General features: G+C 39.6%; 1 protein-coding gene across 1 annotated transcript; it reads left to right on the top strand.

The window, feature by feature from the left end:
- The first annotated feature begins 2,852 nt into the window (after nucleotides 1-2,852).
- znf518b (zinc finger protein 518B) lies at nucleotides 2,853-13,506 on the top strand. Its single transcript, XM_083566025.1, has 2 exons — nucleotides 2,853-3,250; nucleotides 8,941-13,506. The coding sequence occupies exon 2, from the start codon at nucleotides 9,045-9,047 to the stop codon at nucleotides 12,150-12,152; it is 3,108 nt and encodes a 1,035-aa protein (XP_083422151.1). The 5' UTR covers nucleotides 2,853-3,250; nucleotides 8,941-9,044; the 3' UTR covers nucleotides 12,153-13,506.
- The last annotated feature ends 2,681 nt before the right edge of the window (nucleotides 13,507-16,187 follow it).

Genomic DNA, 16,187 nt, shown 5'->3' on the forward strand with positions numbered 1-16,187 from the left:
ATTCTTGACATTGTATATTAAAACTGAAGAACACATATGGAATTATGAAGTACACAAAAAAACGTGTTAAACAACCCAGAATATAATTCCGATTTTAGATTGTCATAAGTATCTACATTTAGTTTGGATGAAAGCTTGGCACACGCATTGCATTCTCCAATCAGATTCATGAGGTAGTCATCTGGAATGGTTTTCAGATCACATGTGTTGCCTTGTCAACAGTTCATTTGTGACATTTCTTGCCCTCTTAATGTGCTTTGTGCCATTAGATTTCTTGTGCAGAGGACAGGGTGAGTACAGAGTCAATAGCTCATTAGTGCTACTCTAACTACTATGCAAATCCATATTATGGAAAGAAACACTCAGTTAAGTAAAGAGAATAGTCAGTTCATCAGTTCTGAATCTGAAAAATCTCAAAAACTTTACATTTTACATGAGGACATTCCTGTCAAAATAAGACTAAGAGCTACCTCTGCTGCAGAGGATAAGTTTATTAAAAATGATCAGTTACAGAAACCGATGATTTACATACATGCTTCTCGGAGTTCAAGTGGCACGCATTTCAACAGCCATTGTTCAGAGGTGACTGTGTGAGTCAGGCCTTCATGGTCAAATTGTGGTAACAAACAACTTCAGAAGAACAACAATCAGAAGAGACCTGTTTGTTTCAAGAAACTCAAAGAATGAACATTAGTTTGGTGGAAAAATGTCCTTTGGTCTGATGAGTCCAAACATAAGATTTTTGGTTCTAACTGCTAGACTTTAAAGGTAGGGGGTGAAAGGGTTGTTACTGACTGTTTGGTTCCCAGTGTGAAGCATGGGGGAGGAGGTGTGATAGTGTGGTTGTGTGATTCCGGTGACACTGTTGGTGATTTATTCAAAATGGAGGACAAACTTAACCAGCATCTCAACCACACCATTTTGCAGACATGCTATCCTATCTGTTTTGCAGTTAGTGGATCCAAATAAATTTTCCAAAAGAATAATGACCCAACACACCGATTTTCAAGAAGGAGAATATCAGTATCAGATGAGCTGGCAACCGCAATCACCCGATCTAATTTCAACTGAGGTGGTTTGGGATAAGTTGAACTGGAGAAAAACAGCCAACAAGTACACAAGATATATGGGAACTTCTTCAAGATTGTTGAAAAACCAATCCAGGTGACTACCTCACAAAGCTGACTGGGGAGACAAAATATTCCGTTCCACATTTATTCCCTATGTGCTGCTATAATAACCTCCAATCTTATGGGAAGATGTTCCACCAGATATTGAGGAGATTTTGCTTATTCAGTAGTAGCTGTATGTCCAGCCTGGGGTGCAGTCAGCATTCAAATTCATCCCAAAGATTTTTAGTCAGGTTTGGGCTCTATAGCAAACCACTCAAGCCTGCTTCCACTACATTCCATGTAAAGCATATCTTCACGGATCCCATGCACAGGGGCATTTTCACGCTGGAACAGGTTTAATTCTCATAGCTTAACTGAAGAGAAAATGTTCTATACAATTGTGTGTCCATTTTTGTGGCAACAGTTTGGGAAAGAACCACATATGATTGGAAAATTCAGGAAACCTAAGGTTTTGTAGACTGTAGCCACAATGTTGGAAGCACACATTTATCTTCAAAGTCTTTGTGCTCCACCATGACAATCCCCTATAGCACAATAAGAGTTTGGAGTGGTGTGTCCTGCACAAAGCCCTGCCCTCAAACCCACTGAATACTTTTGGTGTGAATTGGAACACCTTTTTTTTCCCCAGACCTCCTCATCCCACATCAGTGTCTGAGTGTCTAAAAAAGTATGTTTTCACGGTCCTACACCACAGTCCATCTAGTGGCATAGCGTGCTTGTTTCGGCAAACACATATACCGGGTCCAATCACACGCCATATAATAAGAAATGAGGGCTGGGGGGAGCCGGGACCCCCCCGAAGGCATTAGAGACCCCCATTACAAGAAAAAACAGACTTAGGGGATTCCCCATGATTATTTTAGTAAAAGATATATGAATTACACAACAACTGGGTACCCAATGACTTAATTTGAGCACTGATTAGCATGTCCCATTATGCTAATCATAAATTTTTAAAGAATTTCACTTTGTTGTAAAGGACACGTGACAAGTACAAAGAACATTTCGTTCGGAAATAGGATGTTCAGTGAACACACGAGTTTGATGGTCAGGTTTAGCCGTATAATGTACAACTACAGGTTGGTGTTTTGGTTAATACAAGCTAACTAATGCTAGCTTAAGCAGATAGCAGGTTAGCATTAGTTGTAAAGTGAATAGCATTGTGAATGAAAGTTGTATCAAGTTATAACCAATTTCATGACCTTTCCTCTCCACGTTTTAATCCACAGACTCATTTCGAGTTCTCAATTTAATTCGGACCAATTGGATTGCGCAGCTCTAGCTAGATCTCTACACGTTCCTCGGTAATGGGAACTTGGACATGTCGGGCCAAAATTGTGTGTTGGGAATGGCATCATTGATTATTCGATAACATTCCCACACTAGGGGTTTGTTTATTTCTCTCAGGTATATTTGCATTTTGTGCATATGGTTTGTTTTACTTCACGTGAACATCTACAAGAAGTAAGAAAATGACATCAGGATAATTTGGCTGATGGAGTTCATATAGAATCAGTGGAAATCAAACAGCTCAATTAGATTTTGGATTGCTACATGTATTTGAAGATGGGACAGATTTGCCTAATAGTTTATTTACAGTGGTTTGTAAATCCCACATCTGGCAAGCAGACGTCCCGGGAAAAAAAACCCCAAGATGAAAATATTCCCTTTGGCGGAAATGACGGAAGAGGTCATAACTCTGCGCCTGCTGATGTCAGAAATGACCTGAATGTTAAACAGTAGCATGAAGTTGGTGCAAGCATGACATTTTTTGGGGGTCTTATAAGTCCATGATGACATTTGCACATATTCAGGCCGTAAAAATGGAAAAGTATTAACCAAAATGACACGGAGAGAAACCGTGTCATGTGGAGGAAACCGGAAGCTCCGGTGTTTACAGGGTTAAACCGAGCGCTGTGGTGACTGTGTAGAGCTCTACTGTAGTGCACTGCACACAGCCAATGGGATGCGCCGCGCTGCACGACCCAACCGCGGATCTCTTTCCCTTTTTCCTCTTCTTCTTTTAATAGAATTACCGACGATCCCCACGGATTAATGACGCATTTTAAGACGCCACGGAGCGGCGGATCGCACGCCGGAGCGGAGCCGAGGGACAGGTTTGTGTTTTACGCCGTGCCGATTGCGTGCGGTGGGAGGGAAAAGGAAGGGAATTCGACATGGCGGCGTTTGGCGCAAACAAAAGAGTGTGTGTGTGTGTGTGTGTGTGTGTGTGTGTGGTGGGAGAGAGAGCGCGCGCACCAACGTGCATTCAATTCCGACTGATATTCTAGTTCTACACTGCGCGCGCGGGGTCGTGCGTGTTATGACGTATGACCGGTCGAGTCTCAAGCATAGTTTGCTGTCATGCTCAATATTTTTGTTTATTTTTTTTTTCAAATACGTATTAATAATGCTCCCAGGACTCGAATGCACGCTTCCTTGCATTATTTATCCATCTCAGCATGCAGATTTCGATACTGTGACGTAATAATACAAATTTGAATATATGATGTAATAATAATGGGCGTTTAATAACATCAGGGGACCCAACCACCGATCAGTGTTTAATTTGCTACTGGGCTACACAGAAAGAATAAAAAAAACTGTAATGATTTGCATTTTATTGGCTTTTGCGGTCTGCAGAGTGTTTTATGCCCACTTCCACAAATGTGGCAATTTCCCGCACTTGTTTCAGCCACAGTTTTTTTTTTATGCAACCATTAATGAAGTTCGCACTGATTCCGCATTAGAAAATCAAGAAGCAATTCGTCCACGACTACGTATTAAATTCTTCCCAATAATCTATTCTCTTCATTTTGTTGCCTAATTTTTACGTTGGAGTTTCTATCCGATCAGATGTAATCTGTCATCATATACAAGGCTTCTTAGTAGCTTCAAATCCATGTCGCTCAAGTCGGAGCTCGCAACCTGCATACGTAGCAAACTGCACAAGCTCATATATGTTAGTGTAGATTCAATATCTGTTTCTTTCCATTCCACAACGAGAAAAAAATTAATTTCACGAAAAGCCGAACAGTGGTTAAGCCTTTTTTTATGAATCATTTCAACTTTTGCGTTTTCTTTTCCGTAGACTTTTCGCAAAAAAAGACAATTTGCTTTAATTTCAAATAGCCAGGAAAATGACAATGCGTGGAAAAAATGCACAGAAAACCCCCATTGTCATTTTATGAGGATAATATTGAGTCTTCTGCTCGAGATAATGTATGTGGGTAGTGCAGCTGTGGCTACAGTGAAAAGAAACTTGTTGAATTACCCGTATGCTTCTGTATAATACTGATGGTTTCTATAGCCGTAGCATCATATTTATGGTATTAAGAGGTGGATTGATTCAGGTAGGACTAGTTACCTGTATAAAAACCAGTATTTGGGTCAGTAACAAACAATAACGTTATCAATCAAACGATAGTTTGATTTCTGTATACTTTTTGTTTTAATGGCAAATTAGAAGCTGCTGCTTGTCATTTTTTCTTACCCGAATGATGATATCAATCCGGTTTGTTGAAACGTTAGCTCACGTTACAAAACTAAGCGACACCAGTGTCAATGTATCCAGTAGTGTAACAGTGAACAAAGGAGGCAACACTAGTAATATAAAGCCGAGTAACAGACACTGTCTATCGTTAAAGCCTGTGTAAAGTTCATTAGTTTCAGTGTAGACACCTGCGGCTTATAGACAGGTGCGGCTTATTTATGTTAAAAATAAAAAACTTTGTACAATTCAGTGGGTGCGGCTTATATTTGGGTGCGTTTAATAGTCCGGAAATTACGGTACATGGAACTCCCATTACGACATAACCAATTATTTATTCATTCATATCAGGATGTGGAATCACAAGCTGACCCAACTTCTAAAGGACAACATCAGCAATCCCATCCTTAATAGAAGAATGTGAGGACGATTTTAACAAGTGGTTTGAAGCAGTACAGTAGCATTTTTAGCAATTTTGTTGATTCAGTTGCTTGTGATGGAAAGGCAATGAGCAATTTAAAAAGTTTAGATGCTTACCAATACCTTTACAGTAATAAAGTCAGTCGTGTGGTATTCAGGGAAGTGGGAAATTATTTTTTTTGTATTTAAAAGCTGATGTAACGGCGAGTCAATGCCTAAATGTGTCGAACCGTAAGGCTTTGATTTTAGTGTCAACGGCAGGGTTGCTCATGTATCTCAGGTCCAGGGGCCTCGTGTTGTACTGTGGAAGGTCATTAAATTAAGTAAAAAACAAATGATGATGATGAGGACACACTTTAAATAAAGTGTGTTTAATGACCAGGTACTAACATTTTAAATTCATCATCGTGCACTGATTCAATGTTTTTACATTAGACTTATATTTACCTGCATGTAATTACATCTATACAGTCAGTTGATGTTGTGGAACTAGGAGCTACTAAGCAACCCATAAAATAGCTCAACATTTGAGATTATCATCGATCCAATACTATCTCCTCCATGCCAGAGGCTTAAAAAATTAAAAGAGGTCCAATGCCAAACTCTACATGAAGTGGGATCCAAATGGCGCTGGTACGTCTCTAGATGGTTCAAGATCAATTCAGGGGAATTAAACAGGTGTATAAAGGTGAAACTAAAAGAACTAGTACAAAATATGCACTTAGATCAAAATGTACATTTAGTTGTTTATTTATGAATTTTTTTATTTAGAATGGGAATATAGTACATTTGCTTGAACATAAGGCCTAAGTGGTCTCTCGTTCTTCTTCTTTGAGTTTATTTTTTATTGTAAAGTTATATATATGCAGTGAGATCAATAATGTTATCAAGCCAGAAACCATTGTGATATTTTGCTCGATTGCCCATTCCAAGTAAATAAAATTAACATATATAAACACATTTTTTTAAATGTAATTTATTAGTACAAACTCTGTTTTGAAATATTACTCCGAACTTTCGAGCCACTTGCAAACTATCAGATTTTTTTTTTTAACTAAGAGTTACTCTTAGTCCGGATCCAATTGAAAAGTCAGACCTCAGAGATGTACAGATGTTACAGATAATGCATTTAGCAACAGTTGTATGTGATATGTTTGCCATTTTTCCTGTTAATGCTTTTAAGGGTTAAGCCATAGCACTACAGGAGTATGGTGGGTTATGAGTTGAGTTGAGTGACCTTTGCATAGCAGTGGTTTAAAAACCAATGAAAGGATACGACATCACTGAGAGATTAAGTGTATGTGGAGAACAAAAGAAGTACTGATCCTTGTTGGAAAGTCTTGGTATGACCAATTCCAAAGGTAGGGAGCAAACTTTTGGCATGCTGTGCCATCAGTTCTGAAATTCTTCAGGTGGGACAAAAGAGTCTTGTGGTTGACTGTTTCAAATGTTGAAACTGCTAAACTAATGGTGTGTATATAGTTTCTCATTGACTGCCAACAGATCCAAAAGAGCAGTCTCTGTAGATACTCTGTGCTAGTTTGAGGACAAACTTATGATATTGGAAGTTGTTCTGTCGGAGAAAGAGAGACTGTTGATTGTCAACAGTGCGCTCAATGTTTTGCTATTGTAATAACCTTTCCAATACACTTTGGAAAATAGCTGTGGGGATCCAGTTCAGGTTTTCTTTCGGTTCATATCTGATAACCAAAATCCATTGGCTTTTTTTTTATATTTGGGGTGCAGATCGATATCCTATGGCGTCTTATATCCACAATAAACTCTGGTGCGTGGTCAAAAGCAGTGGTGGACATAGTACACAAAGCATTTACTTACCGTATTTTCCGGACTATAAGCCGCTACTTTTTCCCCTCTATTTGAACCCTGCGGCTTAAACAATGAAGGCTAATTTATGGATTTTTCCTGGGTTTTTCCCGGTTTCACAAGCTTCAATCCAAAAAACTGAGCCCTATAACATTAGACCAATGAAATTGCTGAACGGGTTCAGGTGAACCAATGAAACTCTTTATATTAAATCGGATGCGCTCCCACTGAATCGGGCCGCACCACATCATAAATATGGATGAGCTTCCTCTGACGTTTGACCTGCCGCTCAATCGGACTGTTTACAGGAAATGCGAATCATTCGTCATGCTGAAAACAACCGGGCATGAAAACACGCACCTCACCTGTGTTCTGAGCTGCACGGCATCGGGAGAAAAGCTTCACCAATAGTGATTTTTAAACGCACGACGATGCCAAAAGAAAAACTCCTGAGAGAAATTGTTGTAAAAGGAAAAAGGAAAACAGTGAACAATGACTTTCTTGGTAGGCTACTGTTTAGATACCATTGTACAATTCAGTGTGTGCGGCTTATATTTGGGTGCGCATAATAGTCCGGAAATTACGGTAAGTAAAAGTAGAGGTACACCAGGTAAAAGTACAAAAGTATTGGGCTTCAAATCTACTTAAAAACCATACAACTCTTTGGCTAATTGTAGCCATAAGATGCATACAACATCTTAAAAAATAAAAGTTATTATTATTTATATAATATGTCGTAAAAATGTTCTTTTTAAACTGCACTGAAGATTCTCCCTTACTGAACTCAGTTCAGCACCTATTCAGTACAATCATAGAAAACCTTTATGAGATCACCTCAATTAAAGGGAACCAAATCAATGTGCTATTTCAACTACAACCCAACTAGACTATTTAGGCTGTAATTTCAACTATGCACATTGATATCCTACATACTATAAATGATGTTATGCAAGCAAAAATAAATATAAACATAAAAGCTAGACAGGCAACACAGCACAAACGAAGTATAGTTATTAGCATATTTTCATTAAATGCTTTTATTAAATTCTATACTATCCGCTTACTGAAATGAGCTCCATACACACCTTTATCTTTTGCAAATTTCCCCCCTACTTTCCTCTTTTTTCTGAATTGGGCTCCTGAGGGTTTAAAGCTTTTTTTGTCATCCATAATTTAAATTTAAATTCAACTCTCCTTGTTGACGTAATGTCTCCCAAACCCCGCCTCTTTTTACTGAGTGTATAAGTGAGGAAACTTCTCCGGGCGGTGGGTGCGCACTCAGAGTCCCGACCAGGTTCATTGACCGTGACTACTTCGTTTCTTCTTCTTCTGCTCTCATTAGGGGTCGCACACAGCGGATCATCCGTCTCCATACCCCTCTGTCCTCTACATCTGCCTCTTTCAAACCAACTACCTGCATGTCTTCCCTCACCATATCCATAAACTTTCTCTTTTCCTCTTTCCTGGCAGCTCCATCCTCAGCATTCTCCTACCGATATACCCCATGTCCCTCCTCTGCAAATGTCCAAACCATCTCAATCTTGCCTCCCTCACCTTGTCTCCAAACCGTCCTACATGCGCTAATATTCGAATTACATTTACTTTGTGACTGTCCACCACTGGTCAAAACCTGCTTTTTTATTTAGGCTAATTTGTAATCCAACCCCTAAATGCACAAACATAGTGAAAAGTGAATTCATCACTATTAACAATGAAACTTCAAATGATAATAGATGATCTGATGAATACAAAACTTGTCATCAAGAAATGAACGAAAACAGATTCGGAAAATTTGGACCTTCAAAAAGACAGAGGCCATTTGGAGTTATGTGTTCCAACAGTGTGGCAACAACAGGTTTATGCTCACTTATGGGTGCGATTGCCAAGTGCCCACTATTCTTTGGCCAAATAGTGTATGTAGCCTTTTTTACTATAACTGATGTCAAAATAAACTTGATGTACCAGTGAGATAAATTGAGTGTGTCATTATTTGAATTGTGTTGAACAATTACATTTACCATGTGTATATGTCATTTACAAGTAATGACATATATTTTCTATTTTTTTGTTTAGGTCTGTTACCACTTTCTACTCCCACATATGGATCACTCATCTACTCTGAGAGTACTGACAATAAACGTATTTTAGATTTTGCTGAATAACTTCTGGTCGCAACCATGAACTCTCAGAACTTGCAACAAAATTTCATCTTGTTTCTCGAAAAGAAAAAAGATTCCAAAGAGGCCCTTAAAAGCTTAAATGGACGTCTTTGTTGTGCGAAATGCCGCTTTTCAACGAAAGACACTGCGCTATATGAAAGGCATGTGGCTCAACATGAGGAAGTGACCTTCTCCTGTAATATCTGCAACCACGTTTCATACTCAAGGGTCGAATCTCAACGACACCTTGTGAAACACAAAGGCTCGTTTCCGTACAAGTGTAGTTGGTGCCATTACGGAGCGGTCAGGAGGGACTACATGGTCAAACACATTCAAAGGATACATGGAAAGTCTGCAGATGGAATTTTCAAGAATGATTGTCCTAAAAAATTTGAAGTGACTAAAGGTCTGTGCCTGACCAATCCAAGAACCTTGGGCGGACCTTCTCATGACGTGAAGGCATTGACCCGTTCAGCAGAAAATTTGTCCAGTCTACTTTCTAATACTAGTCAGACAAAAACTAGTGCACCATACCATGTTTCAAGTACAACTTGCAGCCTACCCGTGATCAAGACTCAATCCAGCGTTGTACCCAATACAACTCATGCAGTATGCAAAGTTAGTCACGGGATATTCCATCCACCAGTCTCCACTGTTAAAGAAGTAGGTCCCACTTTAGCAGTGGAGTGTATAAAAAATTTGACTGAAAGAACATCCTTAGAATCAACTGCTGTAACAAGTGTACTTCCGAGAGTTCATGTCAACATCTTTGGAGACCGCACAGTTCAGCAAAAGCCACCGCTTCAGAGCCAAGCGGTAAGTGGCACAGCCAAGACACCAGTTCATCCCAAAATAATCCCGAAAATTCAAGTTGGACTTCCAGTCAGTACTAATAAACACTTAAAGACACTTCTTAGCAACCAAAGTGAAGCTCCAGTAGCACAAAAGTCGGTTATTTTTGGACCTATGCAAAATATTCAAGTGGCACATGTAGCACAAAAGTCCGTTCCATCTACAGCGAATCCCACTATCCCTGTTGAGCGATTCAGACAAGGGGTACCATCCACAAAACAAGTGACTCAGACAACAGAAAAACAAAAGACAAGACCCAATATCCTTGTGAGGCGACCAGCTATGACTCTTGAGTCAAGTGCAAAGTCAGGGGTGCAAGTGGGACTGCTAGCGCCGTTAAACCAGCCCATCCAGCACAGCCATCCTTTGATGATATCGAGTCCCCAAGAAAGAAACCTTCCCCAGTCTAACGTCCAAGTCGAACTGCTTGCGCCATTAAACCAGCCGATACAACATAACAAGCCCTTAACAGTATCCTGTCCCGAAGAGATTACAATTCCGGCCGGATGCCTCGTTGAATTGGTGGAGGTGAAAAATGTCAACGGTACACGAGAACTGGAGCTTCGGCTGGTCCCACAGCTGCTACCCGGACCGCAACAAGTGGATAAGCAAAGTAATACTGTAACTTCCACAACAAGCCGAGTGGCATTTAAGTGTAGAGTTGCTGCAGATAATGATCAACCGATAAATACGAACCATGAAATCACCCCTAAGGCAAATGTCATTCCTGAGCATCTGGTCCAGCGATCACATCTAAAGAAATTAGCACTTGACAAGGTAAATGTTAAAAACGAAACCGAGGTAAATAAAAAAGCGCTTTGTTCCAGGAAGAACGTGACACCGGTACCGGGATCTTCAAGTAAATGGTTGCATGCCGTCTCAAAGTCAGAAGTGTCGAACCCGTCAGATTTGCGCAAATTTACAGAACAACCAGCTGGTGCACAACAAGGTGTTGTGACGGAACAGTTTAAGGCGCAGTCTCACATGAACTGCACGGTAAAAAATGTTTCACCACTTACGAAAGACAAGAGTATTAAAGCCGAAGGATTTAAATATGAGAACAGAGCTTCGGAACCATCGCCAAACAAACTGGAAGATGCCGAATTGAGTTATCAAGGACTCCCTGTCATTTCATCTGTTTTTTCACTCTGCCCCATTCCTCAAGATGCTCTGCGCTGCGTTCACCCAAAAGAAATAGAAGCCCAGATGTCTGTAGGTTTAGAATCAAAAGAAAGCACAGACAACCCAAGAGTATGTAGACCTGCTTTAAAAGCAGAGGAGGAAACCAGTGTGTTGCCGGGCATCATACAGGAGTCCGGTAAGCTGACTGAAAAAAAGGAGGAGGTTTTAGAAGAACCCCAGGCGCCTGAAGATCTAGTCAAAGAAAAGCTAGATACCATGGGGGAAGAGAAATCTGCAAAAGAAGAGATTAAACCGGAACTCTGTAGATCTTTACCCGATGTTCTACCGACAGATCTGTCTGTTGGCTTATCGTCCAATATGAACAGTTCATCAGTGAGAAAGAGCGATTCCCCCACACAACCTGAAAAAACTGAGAAAACAGAGAAAACAACGTTGGAGTCAGAGAAGACCTTGCTTGCACAGAATGATGGTCCTCTTGCTTTATCCTTGAATCCTACTGTAGCCTTGATCAGGATGCCAAGCTTGGAATGTTTTTCCGCTTCAGAATCTGCAAACAAAGTTCAAGAGAAACCGGACAGCGAGGAAAGCGTAACCGCTCGTCCTGTTGTCTGCTGCACGTCGAACCAGCAAAACCAACAAGAAAGAACCATCAAGCTGGTTTTGAAGAGAAAACGCTCCGAGACTGAAACTGCTCAAGACAACGCACTAGAACTTGTATGCGTTGACATTTCAGCCACAAACAAGAAAGCTAGAAAAGAGAAGAAGAGGGCTAAGAAACACAGGTCCTCCAAAGGCAACCAGTTGTTGGGTAAAGGTACACTGGGAGAAATGTTCTTAACACCACTGAAACTAGAACAACTAGTCAAACGTCCAGGACCAAATCAACCCGTGGTGGTTCTGAACCATCCAAATCCACTAATGCGGATGGTCAGTATAGAAGAACATACTCTGAACAATCAGGACTGTAGACTCTCCGATCTGGACCTTTGTAAACAGGAGGGAAGCGCCTCACCTGAACCTTTGGGAACATCTCCTGCATTAAAGATGACACTGAAAAAAGTTCAGGGACAGACATATCAGGTCACAGAGCTTCTCCTAAAAGGGGTCTTCAAAAATACAGTTCTTGGATGACTTGTTTCCGGTTTCTCCTCCATTTTCCATCAGTACACTCTGGTAGTGTTTTACTTAGCTACTTTTCAAGCTAGGTTGATGCTGATTTTGGAACAGTTGGATGTAGCTGGCTGGAATTTCAGTCTCTAATTGGGGTTGATGAAAACTTTTAGAACGCGAGACATTATTTTATTTTTTTTTACTTTGTTTTTTACAGTGTTTCCTGGAATCGTTGTTTTTGGGACTCTCATTGAGATTTTCATTGTTATTTAATGTATTTCCGTGTATTATAAAATCTACTCAAGGGATCTTAAACCGAGTCGCTCGTTCATACAAGAAAATGTCATGTTTGTATATAAAGGACTTGGTTTTTATAGAAGTGTTTTTGAACTTGTCACGTCCAACGTATCGCAGTGTTTGTCGAATGTTCCGCAAAAGAATATAAACCTAACCCCACAAACAATTTAGATTACCCCCAAACGGAGACGTAAATGATTTATATGTCTGAGAGAAGGACGAACGCTTTATTGCATAATGTTTCAACATCGATATTAAAGTGTTATTAGGTCGATGGCTTGATCAATTGTGATGTCATAGCATTGTCATGGTTCATGTCAAGGTCATGGTTTGGATAGTATTAAATAAAGAATAAAAGTGCCATATAACAATATAAAAATGTTCAGATTGAAGTATCACTATACTGACTACACACCAGTCTATTGCCAGATTACTAGATGAATGTTTATCGTTTATTTTATTATACTTTATTTAAATTTTATTGTTGTTGTTTTTTTTCCCTGATTAAATAAGCGCTACTAAACACTGGTCAATTTGTAGACCATGTAAATAATTGTTTTGGGGTTTTTTTGTCAGGGAACTGCATTTATGTGAAGTTTTTCAATCATTACTTTGTTGTTTTTTGTTTCTAATTAGATCTTTAATTAGTTTCCCACTGATAAAAGCTGATCATTTGCCTATAACATTTCTGCTAACATTGTTGGATTCTGTTCAATACTGATGTTTTGGTTTTCTTTTTTTTTTTTTTTGCATTTAATATTGTATGTCCACAAAAGAGTTAATTCCTGTTACCACTTGCATTATAGCAGCTATTCACAATCAATTTTGTTCACCAGCCTCTTTATTAACCTTCTGAACAATCGGATTCAGCCACACTGTGGTATAAATTATAAAAAGTACACGTTTGTCATTATTTTATATATTTAACACTGCGATGCTCCTTTTGTATCACATTTGTGTTTTTTTTTTTTTTTTATGACTTCATTGTCATAAGTGGCCCAATTATAACCTGGTCCTCATATTTCAGGTGCAAATGTGGAATGTTCATGTAAGGAATAAAACACTAACTTGAACATCACATGACGTTAGAGCTTTTTGCAATTTCTCGCTCTATCCCGAATATCTTTTTTTCTCTTAAAAAGCTTTAGCCTATGACCTTTACCAAGCATCGACACTGAAGACTTTTTCCGGAAATGTAAAAATGTGTAAAACCTCTCGACTGCAGCTGTACAATCCTCACATGTAAGTGGTTAGCCGTTGTACCAAAATAATCCAGACAAAAGTTGTTAATTTTTGAAAATCCCATTGGACATTTTATCCCCATTTGCTAGTGAGGGATCCCCTCCTAGTGAAGGGGAAACTTCCATGCTACCGCATATACAGACCTTCTACAATATTGTGTGCCTCCAACTGTGTGCTAACAGTTTGCGAAAGAATCGCATATGCGTGGGAAAAGTCCAGTGTCCCAATATTTTTAGCATATAGCATACATTTAGAAAGTATTATTGGTGGTACAAATATTCAACTGGTTTTGCACAATGATCCAGTCTCCAATTCCAATCTTATTCCAATATGTGATGACTGTCTTCATCCTTCACTTGTCTGCAGCATTTGGTTAATAGAAGTAAAGCATTTATACAAATGAACCAGCCAAAATATGACACTAGCCAATATGAAACTAGCGCTAATTTTATGTTGCGTGTCACACACATGACATTGTTTATTGTACAGTGTTGACTCTGATGACCTAGATGTCATAAATGAAAAAAAAAAACGTTTACATCAATCCTGTCTCAGCCTGGATGCAGGAGCTCGATGATAAACTAATGGACTATTAAAAAAGTGTTTATAATAAAACATTTATATCTGAATTTCTTGTAATACAAAATAAAACCGAAATAAAACTGGTCTTAAAAGACAGACGAAATGTAAAATTTATTGCCTTTTGGTCTTTTTTGTTCTTTCCAAAATTTTTGTTACCACAACAGGGTCAAAAACAGACCAGAACCATGCAGCGGTTTTATAAATATTTTGTGAAATCATATAAAAAACAAAACACGACTTAAAATATGGAAGTGATTCTGATTATTAAGTACACTACATGCGGCATGCCTAAGGGTTTCTATGTACAGTTTATAGGGATAACTGTTTTCATTTGTCCCCTTTTGGTGTAAATGTATATACAATGTGGTCTGTTGGTGCTTTTCTAGCAAAATGTTATACATAAATGACATAAAGATTCTGCTCCCACTCTGGAAACTGTGTATGACCTTAACTGTTCACATCACTTAAAATATAGTTAGGCATCAGGCATAGCGTTATGACCACCTGCCTAATATTTTGTTGGTCCCCCTTTTTGCTGGCGAAACAGTTCTGACCCGTTGAGTATCAAGCGTTAAAAAGCTCATCTGTTGGATCGGAACAGACTCCGCTCCCCACATGCATCCATGAGCCTCGGCCGCCCACCGACCTTGTTGACGGTTCACCACTGTTCCTTCCTTGGACATCTTTTGATAGATAATGACCACTGCAGGCCGGGGACACCCCACAAGAGCTGCAGTTTTGGAGATGCTCTGACCCAGTCATCTACACATCACAATTTGTCTCGTCAAACTCGCTTGAACATTTTTAAGGACGGGTCAGGACTTTTATCTAACACATCAACTTTGACTAACAGGTGCCATGATGAAGAGATAATCATTGTTATTCACTTCACCTGTTATAATGTTATTAGGTCATAATGGTATGCCTGATCAGTGTCCATACATTGCATTCGGAAAATATTCAGACCCCCTCCACTTTTTTTATATTTTGGTACGTTGCAACCTGATATCACCTGTACATAAAAATATACAATCTTTGCTCAGTACTTAGTTGAAGCACATTTGGCAGCAGGTACAGGCTCAATACTTTTGCACACCTGGATTAGGGGGTTTTCTGCCATTTTTCATGGCAACATCTCTCAAGCTGGGTCAGGTTGGTTGGGGATCATCAGTGGACCGTTAATTTCAGGTCTCTTCAGAGTACATGTTTAATAGAACATTCACAGAGTTAGCCACAAGCCACTCCTGTGTTGTCTTGGCTGTATGCTTAGGGTTGTGGTCATATAGGAATCTGAATCTTTGGCCCAGACTTGAGTGCTGTGAAACAGTTTTTTTTTTAATCAAGGCTATCTCTGTACTTTGCTGCATTCAGCTTTCCCTCAACTTTGACCAGTTGTCCAGTTCCTGCTGCAGAAAAAAAAACCCACAGCATGATGCTACCACCATCATGCTTCAGTGTTGGGATGGTTTTGAGCAGGTGATGAGCTGTGCTCCAGACATAACGTTTTGAATTGAGGACAAACAATTAAATCTTTGTTTCATCAGGTCAGAGAGTCCATCAGGTGCCTGTTGGAGAACTCCAAGTGGAGTTTTCATGGGCTTTCGTCTAGTAAATCTGCCATGATAGTTGTCCTTCTGGAACTTTGTCCCATCTCATCACAGGATCTCCAGAGCTCAGTCAGAGTGATCATCAGGTTTTTGGTCACCTCTCTTACAAAGGCATTGCTGTCCCAAATGCTCGGTTTAGCCGGGCTATCAGCTCTTGGAAGAGTCTTGGTTGTGCCACACTTAAATTTAATTAAATTAATTTGTAGCTTTCCCCAGATCTGGGCCAATAATCTTGTAACAGGCAGCTCCTTTGACCTAATGGTTCGTTTTTGCTCCAATATGCATTGTCAGCTATAAGGCCTTTTATGGAGAGGTGTGTGCCTTTCCA

This window comes from Silurus aristotelis (assembly GCF_946808225.1).
Source record: "Silurus aristotelis genome assembly, chromosome: 17".
Lineage (NCBI taxonomy): Eukaryota > Metazoa > Chordata > Actinopteri > Siluriformes > Siluridae > Silurus > Silurus aristotelis.